The sequence below is a fragment of the Anthonomus grandis genome, chromosome 7, assembly GCF_022605725.1.
Source record: "Anthonomus grandis grandis chromosome 7, icAntGran1.3, whole genome shotgun sequence".
In the NCBI taxonomy this organism is placed as follows: Eukaryota; Metazoa; Arthropoda; class Insecta; order Coleoptera; family Curculionidae; genus Anthonomus; species Anthonomus grandis.
Window position 1 is genome coordinate 3,942,058 of NC_065552.1, and position 16,900 is coordinate 3,958,957.

At 30.7% G+C, this 16,900-nt stretch overlaps 1 protein-coding gene and 1 long non-coding RNA gene across 2 annotated transcripts; both read right to left on the bottom strand.

Moving 5' to 3' along the window:
* Window positions 1-59: 59 nt before the first annotated feature.
* On the bottom strand, window positions 60-5,681 carry LOC126738530 (uncharacterized). The gene is made up of 3 exons (XR_007661367.1): window positions 5,533-5,681; window positions 306-430; window positions 60-237 (listed from the first exon to the last, which is right to left on the bottom strand). It is a non-coding gene; the product is annotated as an uncharacterized LOC126738530 (long non-coding RNA).
* Window positions 5,682-8,435: 2,754 nt separating this feature from the next.
* On the bottom strand, window positions 8,436-16,624 carry LOC126738801 (nuclear pore complex protein Nup50). The gene is made up of 6 exons (XM_050444239.1): window positions 16,240-16,624; window positions 15,605-16,175; window positions 11,918-12,091; window positions 9,402-9,524; window positions 9,132-9,334; window positions 8,436-8,753 (listed from the first exon to the last, which is right to left on the bottom strand). The coding sequence occupies exons 1-6, from the start codon at window positions 16,390-16,392 to the stop codon at window positions 8,538-8,540; spliced, it is 1,440 nt and encodes a 479-aa protein (XP_050300196.1). The 5' UTR covers window positions 16,393-16,624; the 3' UTR covers window positions 8,436-8,537.
* Window positions 16,625-16,900: the final 276 nt, after the last annotated feature.

Below are 16,900 nucleotides of genomic sequence, written 5' to 3' on the forward strand. Positions count from 1 at the left end.
TCTTATTTACATATTTATACACAATAAACAACTTAAGTTAAACATCCTTAATATATATGTATATGAAATTCAATATATTTCTTCACTAATCAACCATCTATAACACTTTTTCTATATTCAAAGTCATTGAAATCAGGAGGGTTATCAGCTAAAATAAATTCTTTAGAAATGTTCTCCATACATTCATGTTCGTTGGCGTCATCACACATTAATCCAGGGGGGCAGGACATAGGCTTTCTGTAATCAATAACAACAAAAAAAAATTATATTTAAAAAAAAAACTATATAATAGTATAAATACAAACGTTGGCACATAGACGTATGGTCCCGAGGGAGTTTTTATACATTGGTAAAATGTGTGTTGGTCCTTGCAGGTAAAACCTTTTTTGGAACATTGTAGTTTGGTTGTTGGGTTGCTTGATATGAAAGGCTGAAAGAAAAATAAGGTTCTTATAATATGCTAAGAATGTAGATGATATAGCAGAAGCTATCAAAGTTTTCATGTATTTTCTTCGAATAAGTGGAAAACAGTTATTTCCCAGACATGCTATGGACATCTAAAGGTTGTCACTTTTATGAAATATAAATGACCAGTGGATATCCATAAGATATGTCACAAACTTTTCCGACCAGTATAGGACCATTAAATAATATTTCCTACTTATATGCTTGCTATTATAGACTGATAATTTGTCGATGACAGATTATTAACACCCAGACAGCTCACATCCTCTAATGAATGCCTGATATTGGTTCAAAGTAAGTCCATGAATTAATAATGATGAACATCCTATAGATAATTATTTTAAAAAATTACGCTAAAATCTTATATATTATAATATCTCTGAAATATGCCAAAATCGTATATGCAAGAGCAATGTAACTAGTATATGTTTAAAAGATATGCAGAGAATATGCAAGTTCCATGTTTGTGAAATATTCTAGTAGCATAAGTTAATTAAAATAAATGAATCTTTTTTTTTTTTAATTTTAATTAAAGTATGACTTTAATTTTCAAAATTTCTTTCGTGGAAGGTATATCGAATCGAATATATATTTCATTTTTGCATTTAATATACCATAGAAAAAGTTTTTGATAAAAAAAGTGATTGAACGTCCATCTAATGATGCCATTAAGGCGAAACATGTTAAAAGACATTAACGGATACTGTAAATTTAGAGGTTTTTTTTTAACCTGAATTCAAAATCAAAATCTTAGAGAACCATGGACTTTTTTGCAATAATTAGGTATACCAGGATATATTTAAAAAAAAAAAATTGCAAGCATAGGAATTAAATATCCCTATAAGAATAAGACTGACCTAGGCCAGTACTGAGATATTCCTATAAAATAAGTCCATGGAAAACATGTGTTTATTTATTTATTTTAGTCTGCTTAGTTTATTTAATATTTTTTTTGGTAATTTTGAAAACTTAAAAAAGTACAAAATCATTTTTAATATTCCACAAATTTGATGTTATTCTGTTATTCTTTTAAGGTACTTTGTGTTTTTTCCAGAGATTTAAGGAAAAATATATTTTAAATCCTGGAAAAAATTTTACCAACCAAATACCTGGAAAACGTGAAACGACTGGAATAAAATGAAAATTATTTAAATTCTCGTGTGAAAAAATGTTTAGATATTTGGAAACCTAAGCAAGTAGAAAATTAATTTTTATCCAAATAAAATGTCTATTTTTTATGTCTTTTAGAAGTTTTATTGTAATATTTTTCTTATTTATTTAATGTACTTTATAATATAATTTTTTATAACTTTCAGGGATTTTCCAGGCAGCACCCAATAGCCGAGGAATATGCCATGTAACATCCATATCTTATTTGAAAAAATATATTGCAATATGCCTAAAATTTCTTACAAAAATACCAAATGTCGGACATGCAAAAGTAATATTCCTGGCGTATATTTAATAGATATACAGAGTATTGAAGTTACATATCTGTGAAATATTCCACTATTTCCACTGCATTGCATTTTCAAAATTTCGTTGTTGGAAAGTAGTGTCACTACTTAATCGAATATATATTTCATGTTTGCACTTAATATACCGTTTAAAAATATTGTTACGAATGGACTCACCCCTGAACAAAAATATCATAGTTTTTTCAATCTCTATGACTATTATTCCATACAGCATTTTTCCAATTGTTATTATTCATATCGTAACCTTGGATATCTATTGAATATGCCAAGTAAGATATAAGATATTCTTGGCAGCTATAAATATGACAATTGGATATCTTGGGCATAGGCATGCAATGTACTTGTGCTGTCTGGATAATGTAATTTTTGGCATTTGCATCTTCCAGACAGTGCAAGCCATTTTTTATATCTTTCCAGGTATATTCATTTGCGGGTTCTCATTCTCTCTAAGATATTGGTAGGGACCTGTCAGGTATTTTATTTCAGGATTGTTTTCTTCAGGTTTTCAGATATTTTTTAAAGTTTTTCACTTCAAATGGAATAGAATTAAAATTAATCCAAAAATCTGGAATAAATGGAAGAATCCAATTTAAAACGTCGTATCAGGAATGGAGACAGACAATTTGAACATTAGTTGCGACTTAAGTAAAGTTTTATTTCATTTATTTGACTGTAAAATTATTAACTTAGTTATTAGAGTAGGGTGTACATTTGACTACGTACTAAAAAAAAACATCCCTATTGAACCAATAATCTAGCAAGTATTTTACCATGTTGAAATCTAGATTAGATACGCCAACTTTTGTAATCACTTACCAAACAGTGAAGTAATTTTCATTTTCAGACAGTTAGTTAAAGTTGGTAAATGATAATCAAAAAACACAATTTTCAACACAAATTGAGCAAAAATCTGATAATTTTTAAAAAATGTGAACAGTTGTGTTTGAATTTAGTTTTGTAATTCAGGGTTACTTTTTAAAAAAATGTTAAGAAATTCAAAATTTCTTAACCATAATACTAAAAAGATCAACAGGGAGTGTCAATTTTTTTCGGTTTTTAATGAATGCCTATAATTTTAAAAGTACTCTCGTACTATCGTTGATTTTTGGGACACCCTGTATAATATAATATAATAATTTTTTTTTGTACTTAAATTTCTAAATGAACGAAATTCATCCTAATATTTCCATTATCCCCAATTTTCTTTTTGTAATTTGGAGGCATCTATTGTTAGGAATATTTAATACATTGTATGTATGTATGTATATACAGTACCGAGCAAAAGTGGAGAACGTTTCCAAAACCATAAAGTTACACCCTATTAGGAGCTCATTAATATCCCCTAAAACTGGTAGGCCTAGAAAAACGACGCCTAGAGTTGACGAGAAGATTAAATCCTTAGCTCTTAAAAATCCATTTAACACAGCAGTGGATATAAAATCTCAACTAGACGATGGAAATATTAGTGTCCATACAGTTCGAAGACGTTAAAGGGACAGTGGCTTGCCGGCAAGAAAACCATCCAAGAAACCCTTCATTTCGAAGAAGAATCGAACCGCCCGACTTCAATTTGCACATGACCATTTAAACTGGTCAGAAGCAAGATGGAATACAGTGTTATTTTCGGATGAAAGTAAGTTTAATTTATTTTCTTCTGATGGTATTTCTGGGGTCAGGCGTCCTAAAAATAAAAGAGTTGATCCAAAGTATACTTTGGGCACTATTAAGCATGGAGGGGGAAATGTACAAGTGTGGGGTTGTTTCTCTGGTATGGAAATGGGCCCCATTGTCAAAATTGATGGGATTATGGATCGGTTTAAATATTTAGAAATATTAACTGATAATATGTTGCCATATGCAGAGGAAAACATGCCATTGCAATGGAGGATTCAACACGACAATGATCCGAAGCATACAGCTAAAATTATAAAAAAAATTTTTGAGGACAAAAAAATAACTGTTGTTAAGTGGCCAGCTCAGAGTCCTGACCTTAATCCCATAGAGAATCTATGGGATTTAGTAGACAAAAAAATTCGTAAGGAACATCCCGAAAAATTTAAAAATGGAGACGAGTTGTTTGAAGCAGTTGAAGCAGCATGGCATTCTGTACCCAAGGAGACCTTAGGAAATCTGATTGAATCTATGAAAAGGAGATGCCTTGCAGTTATTAAAAATAAGGGATATGCAACTAAATATTAATTTGTTGTTATTATATATTTTCTTTAAATATGTGTTTCTCTATTTTTGCTCCCTGTTTTTTTTAAATTAATTTACATATGGCTTTATAATAAGTAGAATTATATTGTTTATGTTTTATTTTTATTATCTAGTTTGGTGTAGTATTATAGGATAAAAAAATTTTAGTTAACTTTATTAAAGTAAATTTAAAAATAAAAAAAAAGTTTCTTTACTTTTGCTCGGTACTGTATATATATATATATATATAGAAATATATATGAAGTTATATAATTTATGTGCGTACGTCCCTTGCAGATAGAATTTATACATATAGAGAACTTGAAGAGATAAATTAAACCTTTCTCTCTTTTGAATCTGTACCACGTATGTTGTTTGCACATCTCCTGAGACATCACTATGGTTCAAAATACCAAATCCCACTGTCAAGAAAGTACTGTATATATTATAATAAAAAACTACAATAAACTACTATGCCATATAAAATCTAATAAAAAAATTGTGATACTGTAAGAGTGTACTAAATACTGTATTAGTCAAATTCCCATAGCCAGTACTTTGAATTAGGCCACCGTGATAGTGTGTGTACCAAATTTTAACTGTGAATTAAAATATTACATATTTGATTTTAGACTGTAATTGTATGTCTTTGACTATTATTGTTGTAGATGCAACTTTGATTTTATTCTATTTTTCTTGTTTGCAATTTAGGTTTACCATAGGTAGGTATTTTCCTCATGCACGCTATGATTCGGATGAAATCTTGGTATCAAGAAATAAATAAAGAAAATGAAGAATTTTCTTGCTAAACACAGAATCAAATTTGCTCCAAACTGAAAGAGGATTTATTTTTAGAAAAAGCGTTGCACATGTGGAATCTTCTTTAATCACGTAATCAGTAAGTATATCATTCTGAGTGACATTCTTTAAAATATAATCTTTGAAATCAGTTAAGTATCGCACTTAAGCTGATGAGAAAAAAGAAAACACCGGTTTTAAGTTCTTTGTGATAAGTATATGATCACATCCCAACTTAAGAGGCATATTATATTATGTTACTAACTAAACTTGACAGCGATTAGAGAGTTTCAGCAAATTCTCTAATCCCGATCGAGAATAATATCTAATCGCACTTAAACTGAGTATCTACATTTTCATTACAGGTTTATGGTCAATATCAGAGCAAAAATGATATTTTTTTACTGATTAAGGTTATAATAAAATACAGGGGAGAAATGGTCAAATGCGATAATCTTTCACATTTCTTGTAGTAATTTTTTTAAAATATTTTGATGCGATGATTTTAGGTTAAACCGAAGAAGAGCAATTGAATATGCCAATATACTAAATATCAACTTTTTTGGAGAATTTGAAAGAAATAAAAAAAACTTACCGAAGCTAAAACGGTTAGTAGCAATATAAGGCTACACTTGTTCATATTTGAACTGAAAATGTTCAAAAAAGCCTGTTATCAATATAATAAGTGTGGGTCAGCGCGAGAAACCATAAAATCTATTTTAGGTTTGTTTATAATTTAAATTAATCAAGAGTATTACAAAAGATTCTTTATTTACACTTAATCAATTATTAGACTTATTTCAGGATACGAGTATACAGGGTGATTGATGGTACCCTAGACGTTTACGGAGAATGGATTTTATTTGAAAATTTGCCATCATGGATGTTAATTGGTGATCTAACGATTAAAAATATTTTTAGCGATGCAGCGTTGCCGCTTATATCAAAAAGTAGTAGAAACTTTGTTATTGTAAACGGAATACCCTGTATATTTTTTATAAGGTGTTCCTATAGTTATTTTTAGTGGTTTTCGAGAAATTAATTATTTTCTTTATTTTTTGACCAAAACATAGCTCCAAATAAATATTTATTACTGCGCACTGGAACGCGCAGAAAATTGAAATTATACACGTAATTTACGGAAGTATTGTACATTAGTTTTCACTATAAGAATTTGTCCTATGTTATACAGGGTTGCTCAAAATTATTGATTTTACCGCGATACAAAAATTGTGATATGTGCATTTTTTTAAATAGAACACACTGTACATTAAAACATATTCTAAAAGGAAACTGAAATCCATTTCTAACGAGGTATCATGTTCCTATATATAAGTAGTTCGGTTTCTGAAATAAAAGCAATTTTCTGTAAAAATTGGAATATTTTGACATTTAAGCTCCCATAAATACCTTCAGATTTTGCGCTCAGTAGTAGAAGATTTTCTGGAAAATTTAACGGTTGAAGATAATCGCACTTGCTGGTTCCAAATGGATGGAACACCCGCTCATTGCACTAAGGAGATGAAACGTGAGTTATTTGAGAAATGCGATGAACGCTGGCTTAGGCGTTTGGGCCATGGGATTGGTCTGCGAGATTACCTGATCTTACACCACTTGATTTTAACTTTTGGGGTAATTTGAAGCAAATGGTATGCAAGACACCGGTAAACAGGAACTACGTCAACGACTTATCAATTGCATTGGTCAACAAGATCCTTCTGAAATACAAGCAGCGACAACACATACTGTACAACGCAGGATTTTGAAGTGCTTAGAAGTCAATGGCAATCATTTTGAAAATTTATTGTTAATTAGTTATAATCTTAAGATAACTATAAGTTAAATCATTTTTAAGTTATCAAGCAAATTGTATATAGGTTTTTTGCATTCGTACAAATTTTCTTTTATCCATTTGTTGTAAATTAGAGTACATTTCGTTCAGTACGTAACTTTCAGCATGTTCTTGCTAGAATTTTGTGACATTGTCCATGAATAATAGATTCATCAAAACTTCAATGAATAACTATTTCTTTTCATTTCAATTAATTTTTAGGAAACTATTTTGAAGAAACACCCAAAGCAAATATGTCAAAATACTCCTGACTGATTTTTACAGAAACTTGCTTTTATTTCAGAAACCGAACTACTTATATATAGGAACATGATACCTCGTTAGAAATTAGGTAGGAAATAGGGTGTTCCGTTAAAAAAAATGCATTTCTTACAATTTTTATATCAAGCGGTAAAATCACTAATTTTAACCAACCCTATATAATGTAGAACAAATTTTTTATAGTGAAGATTAATGTACATTATTTCCATAAATTCCAACGTTTATAATTTCAATTTTCTGCGCGTTCCAGTGCCGCAGTAATAAATATTTATTTGGAGCTATGTTTTGGTCAAAAAATAAAGAAAATAATTAATTTCTCGAAAGCCACTAAAAATAGACAGATAGAATTAATTAATTTATAAAATAGATAGAATTTACAACTTAAGAAACATTGTCAGTAGGGAATCAAGTTTTATTATGCATATGTACATTCACGTATAACCTATGGCATAATGTTTTGGGGATCTCATGCAGAGTCAATAAAAAGAACATTAGTTATTCAAAAAAGAATTGTACGGACAATGTGCGGATCCGCTTTTCGAGAGCATTGTGCTCCTTTGTTTAATAAATTAGGAATTATGACAATAGATTCTCTTTACTTATACAGGGCATGCTGTTTTGCCTCCAAACACAAACATCTCTCTCAAAAAAATTGTGATGTAAATATTAACAGTAATAAGACGAGAAATAGATTCGATTTTGCAGTGCCTAGACATAAGACAACCATGTATGAAATGAGTCCCTATTATATGTGTGTCAAAATTTACAATACATTACCCAATGAAATTAAGAAGATAAGAGGGGTACAGGTAGTTCAAGCCAGTAGCTATGATGTTTTTTGTTCAGCACCCTTTTTATTCAGTCGGTGAATACATAACTCATTAGGATAAGCTTAATCTGTTTGGTTTTAACTGTTCATATTGCTGGCAGGTTTTTTTTTAAATATATACCTAGTGTGATAAGTCTGTGTCCGCTGGTGAAGTTAGTGTTAAGTGGTGTGTCTTTTACTTTTTATTTTACTTAGCTCTAACTATTTTAATTTTAAACTTTTTAACTTAATTCTAGTACTATCCTTAAATCGACGACCTTATATTACGTATGTAATCAAAAGAGCAATAATTTGAATGTGAAAAATAGCTATAGGAACACCTTATACAAAAACAATCATTAAGCGATAGCGGATCAGAAAATAAAATGATATATAGGGTATTGCGTCTAAAAGAACAAAGCTGCTACCACTTTTTGATATAAGCGGCAACGCTGCATCGCTAAAAATATTTTTAAATGTTAGATCACTAGCTAAAACCCATGATGCCCGTTTTTCCGTTCTCCATAAAAGTCTAAGGTACCATCAACCACCCTGCAGAGGATCAAAGAAAACGCACTTTAAAAATTCAAAATGTTCTTTAACCAGCACAAAAAAAAACCACAATATAGACACAAAAATTAATAAGAATAAAAAATTTAAAATTTCCGGAAAAAAAAAACTATTTCTTGTGCTTCTCCAAGACTTCTAAAAGACCGTCGGCCTCCTCGGGTGATTTCACTCGCACCAAAATGGGAGTCGGAGGTGGTTTGGCATCGGGCGTAGGGATGGCCACTAGCATCACGTCCTTTTTGCCGATACGCTTCGTCGGGATTGCCTCGGAGAGAATCAGGTTAAGCAGGAGGTTTCCCAGGTTTGTATCCGCACGTACTATAAGCTGCAATTAGCAAAAAAAAAAAACAAAAAAATTAAAAAACTATTTTATTATAAGGAAATATGGTCGAACAAAATAGTTTTATTACTGCTCTTATAGCGATAAATCAATCCAAAAAAGCATCCTTACAAAATGCTTTCAGAACAAACTATCACTCATACCTAATATGTTCTATAAAAAGTATTTTATAAAACTCTATATCTTTTTTTATAATTACTTTATTATTTTGGCGTAAAAAACATTTTCAGCACAATTTTAATACAAGAACAGTTGAACGCAACAAATTTATCGCGAATGTTTTTTCTTTATTGCTACGGTTTTGCAATGAACCAGTTGATATTTACTTACTGAATATGGTTCGTCGCAATGATTTGGTCTTACCTGCACTTTTTCGCTGTTCTCAATAGGCTTCAGATATAGGTTACCGACACCCCTGTCACTAAAACGATCTTCGTTTTTAACGAAAACTTTACACTTAATTGTGTACAAATGGTCCTTTTCGACCACCGGTTTAAATTCCACTTTTGGAGGTTCGTCTTCGTCATTTTCGTTGGTTTCCTCTGTACCGCCTTCTTTAGGGGTTTCTAAAGAAAATGAGAGAAAGTTTTCAAGTTTACAGTCACACTGAATTAAATAGTGATTTAATAGTACCTGATTCGGGCTTTTTTACTCCGCCAAAGGAGAAACCAGTGGACGTAGGAAAAGTAAAGCCTCCGGCTGATCCTGAAGTATTGCTGCCGAATGAAAATCCGCCTGACACTGTTGATGCTGAGGCTGAAAAAAAAACCTCCTCATATACATAACTGTTTTTCTGATTTATTGACTTATTTCTGGCTTCAAATACCGTAAGATCAAAAACTTTTTATTTACAGTAATGCACATAATATTTTATTTACATAATATTTATATCTTTATTATAACCACATTTATAATCAATAAATATTAGAAACTTGGACATGTTCTATTGCATCCATATAAGATATATAACCGGGTTTCCAGATATTGTAACACTACTCAAGAATACTCCGAATAAGTGCACAATAGAATTTTTTATCGTAAAAATCGAAAAGTCTTTTGCAATTCTAAAGAGTCTTTCTCGAATTAAAAATAAAACTAGTTCAAGTTGGGATAAGATATCCTTGCATATTTTTCTGGCTCTTCCTACAGAAGTGCTGGGAACACTTGTAGCTGCGATAAACACCTCTTTTGTCAGGCGTGTGTTTTCCTCATGCTTGAAGAAACAAGGGTGGAGATCTTAATGATCCATCAAATTTCCGTCCGTTGCGCTTCTTCCTACATTGGCAAAGGTTCTTGAAAGAATTGTTTCATTTCTTAAGCGACATGATATTTTGAGTATTGACGGTTTGGATTGCGACAGGATGTTGGCACCGGGGACGCGATTTTGCCATTTCTTCAGGTGCTCTGTATGATAGGTTAAATGCCGGTGATGCTGCTGCAGCGGTGTTTTGTAATTTGTCGAAAGCTCTTCACTGCGGGAATCATGAAATACTGCTGGGAAAGTTAAACAAATACGGTTTCAGGGGTGTTTGTTTAGAGTGGTTTAAGTTCTACCTGTCTGGTCGAGTCCAGGAATACTTTTTAATGATGAAATATCAAGGGACTTGTCTGTCAATGCTGGTGTTCCCCAGTTTTGGGCCCATTGTTATTTCTTTTATATGTCAACGACCTTCTCCAAATTTTTACTGAAGGGAAGTTCATTATGTTTGCAGACTGAATACTTGCCAACTATCTTATGGCATGATGCAGATCCGTCTCAATTAAGCAAAAAAATACTTGCCGGTCTTCACAAAATAAAAACCTGGTGTGACTCAAGTTTATTGAGTTTTAATGTATCAAAGGCTAATATTGTCAATTTTAAAGGTTCCATTAATAATATTCTTATGGACTCTCGTTTTGTTGCAACCCAACAGTTTAATAAATTTTTGGGTTTAACCATTGATGATACTTAAAAATTTGAGGAACACATCTCTCGTGTTTGCATTAAAGTCTCGTCTGGGTGTTATGCTCTTAGAGTGATAACAAATAATTTGAAATTTTGCAATATTTAAAAATGCATATTATGCCCTAATTGAGCCGCACCTTCGCTATGGTATCCCATTCTGGGGGTCTTGTTCGCAGTATCTTTTTAATGACTTGTTTGTTTTTCAGAAAAGAGCAGTTTGTTATTTATGCGGGGTAAGGTCTTCTAATCAGTCCTGTCGTCCTTTATTTGTTAAATGTAAAATTTTGACTTTATGCTGCCTCTTTGTTTTGGAAACGGTTAAAACACTTATTTTTGAGAAATTTAGGGGGGATCTTCATCTTGAAAGACACTATGCGATCCGCCAGGTCTGTTTGGTTAGGTTGCCTATTCCTCACTCTAGCCTTGTTAGGAATTCATTTGTATTTGAACGTAGAAAACTTTTTAATTAACCATTTACCCTTAAACATAAAACAACTAAAGTGCACAAAAAAAGTTTAAAAGAGCAGCAAGGACACTTTTGGTAATGGTCTGTTTATCGCCATTGACGAAATTTTAATTTTATTTCATCCAGGTTACTTATGTGCTATGTTGTAATAAGTATGGAATTTTATTGTATGTAATTTTTAGTGTTTCATATTTTCTCAAGTTTTTTATCTCTTTATCTCTATCTTATATCAAGTTTTAAATTTTTGTTTTACCAAATGGCTTTGTCAAAAACTATGTTATGATAATAAAGCTACCTTTGACTTTGACAATATTGAATCTTTTGAGAAGTATTTGGTTAAAATGCAAAGAAGGTAACTACTTCAAATTAACTAACTACCAAGTGATCCATTCATGTAGAAACAGTGAAGGAAGAAATGTTTCTATATAATCAAGTAAGATTTAAAGTTACAACAGGTCAAAATGTCCACTAAGCAGCAGGATGCAGATATGAAAATAATGTTAAGTTTAACAAGCACTTTGTAAAAGAATTCTTGATATTTTATCCATTACTGTTATTCCTGCAGCAGATTTCTTTTTCACAGGTAGGTTTAGGGTAGATCGTGTTTTTTTGTGTAATTTCCCAGAAATTAGAGATCTGTCCAAATTGTTTCACTTGATCAGCTGGCTTACTGGCCAGCCTATTATATTTGTAACAACTTTATTAAAATGTATATTTCAATTTCAGTGTTCTACTTACTCAAAGATGAAAAAGTTTTACTGCCACCGCTATTAGCATTGTTAGCTGACCCAAAAGTGAAAGTGGGCGCTACAGATGACGCTTCCGTTGTAGCAGCTGATGTACTCGCGGGAGCGCCAAATTTGAATGTGGGTATAACAGTTTCCTTATTGGTGGATTCCTTTGAGGTGCTATCTGTACAAAAAAGAAAGAAAATTTCAAATTATGTATAAATAAAATATATTGCTATTAGAACTAGTGATAACTGAAATTTTCTTGTTACGATTGCATGCAGATTAACAATTGTTAGTTAACAATCAGAAATAAGAGGATGTTTTCTATTTCTTTTCTTAAAGATGATAAATTGACTTTAGTTACATAATAAATAATACCACAAATAGAAATTGTGATTCTGTTCATAATCTGGGGGTCTATTTAATTAAAGGTCTATCTCGTTCTAAATATGATAATTATTTCTGTTCCTTATGTAAGATCAAATCTCATTTCAGAGGGTGAAGGATTCATTAAAATATTCAGAATTTTTTTTTTTTTTTAATTTTATACTGTTTTTTATTTACAAACTTTTTCTTAATTTTTAAATAAAATCGTTGTACAAATTATAAACATTGGTTTACTATTAGTAATTTCAAAATTCCTAACATAACCTTTATGAATGAGGTTGAATTATACCTTTGAATAATGTAACCTCTAGTAGACAATGTGTAAAATTTTACAGTTTTAATGGACAAATTCAGTTCTTGGCATATTTATTTTTTTAAATTTTCAAAATGTTCTTTTAATTTAATACACTATCAATTTCAAAGTCAAGTTAGTTTATATATTCAATCCATTCAATCTCTTACCAAAGTCTATATATTGTTGAAATATATAGACTTTGCTTTTACCATCAATTTCCATTTGCTTTTTTTTCTACATTTAATTTAAATTTTGTTAATTTTCAGAAATTCAGAAAATCTTAGAATCAATTACCTGAGTTTTGTTATTACTTCCTCCAGGTCTTTTTCACTACATGATATTAAGATGTCATTTACAAATAAGTGAATAAACTCTTCAATAAAACTTCTTCTCTAAGCTTCCTTCAATAAAATTGTTATCATTTGTATAAATAAGAAAGAGTAATGCACCTACACATAATTCCTTAAGGAATTCCAATTTTATTTAACTCCCTAATGAATAATCACTGGTTGAATACTATTCACTTAAAATGGTGATGAAGTCTAGGGTCTAATATCAAGAAACCTTTTTTGATTTTTAAAAATGGAAATTACCAAAATACCAATGATTGATTATTTTTTAGCACTTGATCAGGCTGTTTAGTTTTTTTATGATTTTCCTATTGAATGGTGTTCATTTCATTTGTATATTTCATTAAAAATTCAAAGCTTAAAATTTACTTGTGTGCTTTGATTCTGATCTGTCTTAATTTATTATTGCAATTAAGAAGGTTTTCAGTAAAATTAGACATACATTAAAATTCCTTAATTTTTATGTTTGTGTCCCATTGCAAGTTAAAAGTCTTAATAATACTGTAGGGGCATTCTTTGAAATTTGTCATTTATAGTAACTGAACTACGGAACTAACAATTGCAATTGTTACATTTAGAAGTCGATCTTATAGGGACAAATATAACTATCAGTAGGTGAGGGATAGTCTACATTCACCTACATTAAATTCAAGACTGTCCTCAATTGTCATAGACTGTCCTCAGTTGTTGTCAAAGAAATAGCAGACAGTACCAACTTTTGTAATGTTATTTCTCATTCTTCTCATTCTCATTCTTTCTTATTTTAACTCTTGTGATACTGTGTATGGCCCTTGTTTAGACAGCAGAGATAAAAAGCATATACAAAAGTTGCAAAATGCATGTATAAGGTTTATTTTTGGTATTCGCAGGCCATATGGGGTTTCGCACAAGTTGAAAGATCTTGAGTGGCTTAAGTGTTACATTAGTTTACATTATGTGGTATTTCACTACAATATTCTTAAGATGAGGTGCCCACAATATCTTTTGGATAGGGTGGTATTTAGAGCTGATATTGATCATCAGGCTAATGTTAGAAATAGACGGCGTTTAGATATTCCACATCGAAAAAAAATGTTTAAACGATCATTTTCTTATAATATTGCATCTGTAGTAAATAAATATATTACTGATCTTTCGCTAACGACAAACGGCTTCTAAAATGCATGAAATCTAAGCCCCAGAATATTATTTAAAAACAGAGCAATGCATTTAAAAATATGAATTTTGGATTTGTTATAGGTTTTTATTTTTGTATATTCTCTTTTTCATTTTATTTATGTAAAAATGTTTTAAATGTGTTTCCTCGATTTTTGTGCACTATTTATTTATGGGTACTTACTATTAGATACTTTTTTTTGGATAAATTATTTTACTTTATAGGCTACAACAGCTCTCAACTGCGTTGAGAAGTTGAAACTATGCCTTTTAATCCATAATTTTTTGTTACAATAATGTTTTTTTTACAGATTTGTAAACATATGTATATGTGGATTAATACACGATATTATTATTACTATTTTATCATACTAACCACAGCATATACTAACTACACCCGATATATGACTGGTTTCCAGTGCTAGTAGCCTGCTAGAACAAATATATCTGACCATACATTTAGTACTTTTAAGCAAAGACGAAAACAAATTTTGTAAATTATTATATCTTTCTTCAATTGTAGACTTTTTAGTAATTTGTGGTTGTGTTACATGATTTACTTTGATTACTGTGTTTTTGTTTTATATTAAGTGATATCCATAACTCCTTAAACTTGAAATTTCAATTACCTGGAAGAGAATTAAGCATTATTCAGAATACTATTCCAGGCATGCCGACTACATCATACACCTATAATAAGACATTCAAACTGCTCTAGATTATTATAGTCAAAAAAATGATTCATGACTTATAAGAAAATGAGGAGTATTTAAAAAAACTCTTTTCAGACATTTCAAATGCCTCAGCCTCCTAGAGTATGACTTTTAAACTACTTGGTATTGTTAGATCTACAAACACTAAGTTATCTAATGTGAATTTGGCTAGTGTGAAATTAAATTAATAATCCACTGTTCTAGTCTTTATTATTATACTCAATTTTATATTATTTTGGTATGTATCTTAATTTGGCCTTTGTTGACCTGTAACTTTTCCCTATAGTTTAATTTTATTGTTTCTTTTTTATTAGGTTAGTTTGGTTTTGTTTAGTTAGTTGGTAGGCACTCCCTCATTGTAATTACATTATTAATGTGTTTTAATTGAAGTTTAAATAAATAAATGAATAAACAAATTAAGAACCATAGGACATCTTACTGATCCCATATCTTTAGTTGGCTGAAAAGGGGGTTATTCACACTAAGAAAATTATTTTTGGCATTCCAGTAAGTAAATTTGGAAGTAACTTATTACATTTTTACAATTTTTAATATAATATTTTTATAATTACAATCAAATAAATTGTTTAAAATAAATTAACTAAATAAATTTAAACCTTTTTTCTGTCATAAATACCAAAAAAAAATTTCAACAAAATTCACTACAGAATTTCATGGAAAAAACAAGAATTATTTATTAATAATGTTATCCCCTGTATTTTGAAATTGACACTCAAAGAATGATTTAAATTTAAAAATACATTTAAACATTTTTACTAAGCTTTAATCTTTACCTGGCATGGCCTTAGTGTTTTTATCTGCGGCCGGATTAAAATTGAAAGTAGGCACAGCTTTAGAACTTTCCTCTTTTTTGTCTGATTTCTCTTCGATTTTTTCACTACTTTGCTTTTCCTCCTTTTCAATTTCATCTAAATACTTCTCATAATCTTTAAAAATTGGCTGTAAACTAATGAAAGGATTCTCTTCAACCTTTTTTACTATCCACTTTGATACACTCTCATTCAAACCTTTCAGTTTCGAACAATACTTCTCAGTCTTTCCGTTAGCATTCAAACTAGGAACTAAATTACTGCTTGTTGTGGTGGTGGAGGCACTAGAGCCAAATATATTTGCACTACTCGCTGACACTGGTGCTCCAAATATATTTGTATTACTTTTTGATATATTAAATATGTTTCCAACATCAGTTGATTTCGTTTCTTCTGGTTTGCTAATTCCATTTGTCTTGGAGGCATTGTCTGTTTTTGAAAGGTCTTTGAGGAATGAAAAGTCATTACTAGGTGATTTAGATCCAAAGCCTGTAAAGCCTACAAAGGCACTTTTTTTGTTTCCATCCTCTTCTGTCTAAAAAGAATTTATATATATATAAGATATGTGCGAAAAAAAGTATATGTGTGGAAAAGTGTACCCTGATGGGATTTCGTCTCTTGGCAGTTCGGATAACTCTAGTTTTCAGGGCATCCTCTGAGGCTCTCTTGAATTCTCCTCGTTCTTCAGGCTCATCCTCCTGGTTCCAGTTGTCGTGGTTTAGTTCACTGGTTGCGCCTCTTTTAGCGGCCATTAAAAACCAAATAAACGACTCAGGATCGGGTCAAAAACCGGCTAAAATGGGGCACTAATGAATGTTAGGTTAGGGAAGCGGAAACTCGTGTCCAGTGTGAATTTGGTTTCCCAGTCGTTAATCTGAGTTACGTTTTTACAAGTATTGAGCAATTTTGTTTGAAATAACTAAAAGTACAGGTGTTAGGTATATGTTTTTTCTAAAATATTTTGATATAACGGCCAAAACATGAAATATTGAGAAAATTACCTTGGGAAACGTCAAGGATGACAGAAAAGTGACAAGGCTGTCAAGTGTCACTTTGGCAGTTAGGCAAATAGACACCATTTGACTAACTGTAAAAGTGACACTTTATAATAATAAAGATTTATATACGTTTACTTTAGGTTAAAATATTCTTTGGAACATACGTATTTGATTGTCAGAATTTAAATATTTCATATTTTCGCTAAGAATAAATTTTATATGAAAAAAAATCGTTACTATCCGAAATATATTTTTATATGGT

Excerpts from the sequence above, each read along its gene's own strand:
- LOC126738801 (XM_050444239.1), bottom strand. The coding sequence starts at position 16,392 with ATGGCCGCTAAAAGAGGCGCAACCAGTGAACTAAACCACGACAACTGG. Across the intron at positions 9,525-11,917 it reads TAAAACTTTTTCATCTTTGA|CCTCAGCATCAACAGTGTCA; the intron begins GTAAGTAGAACA and ends TTTTTTTTTCAG. Across the intron at positions 9,335-9,401 it reads AGTAAAAAAGCCCGAATCAG|AAACCCCTAAAGAAGGCGGT; the intron begins GTACTATTAAAT and ends CATTTTCTTTAG.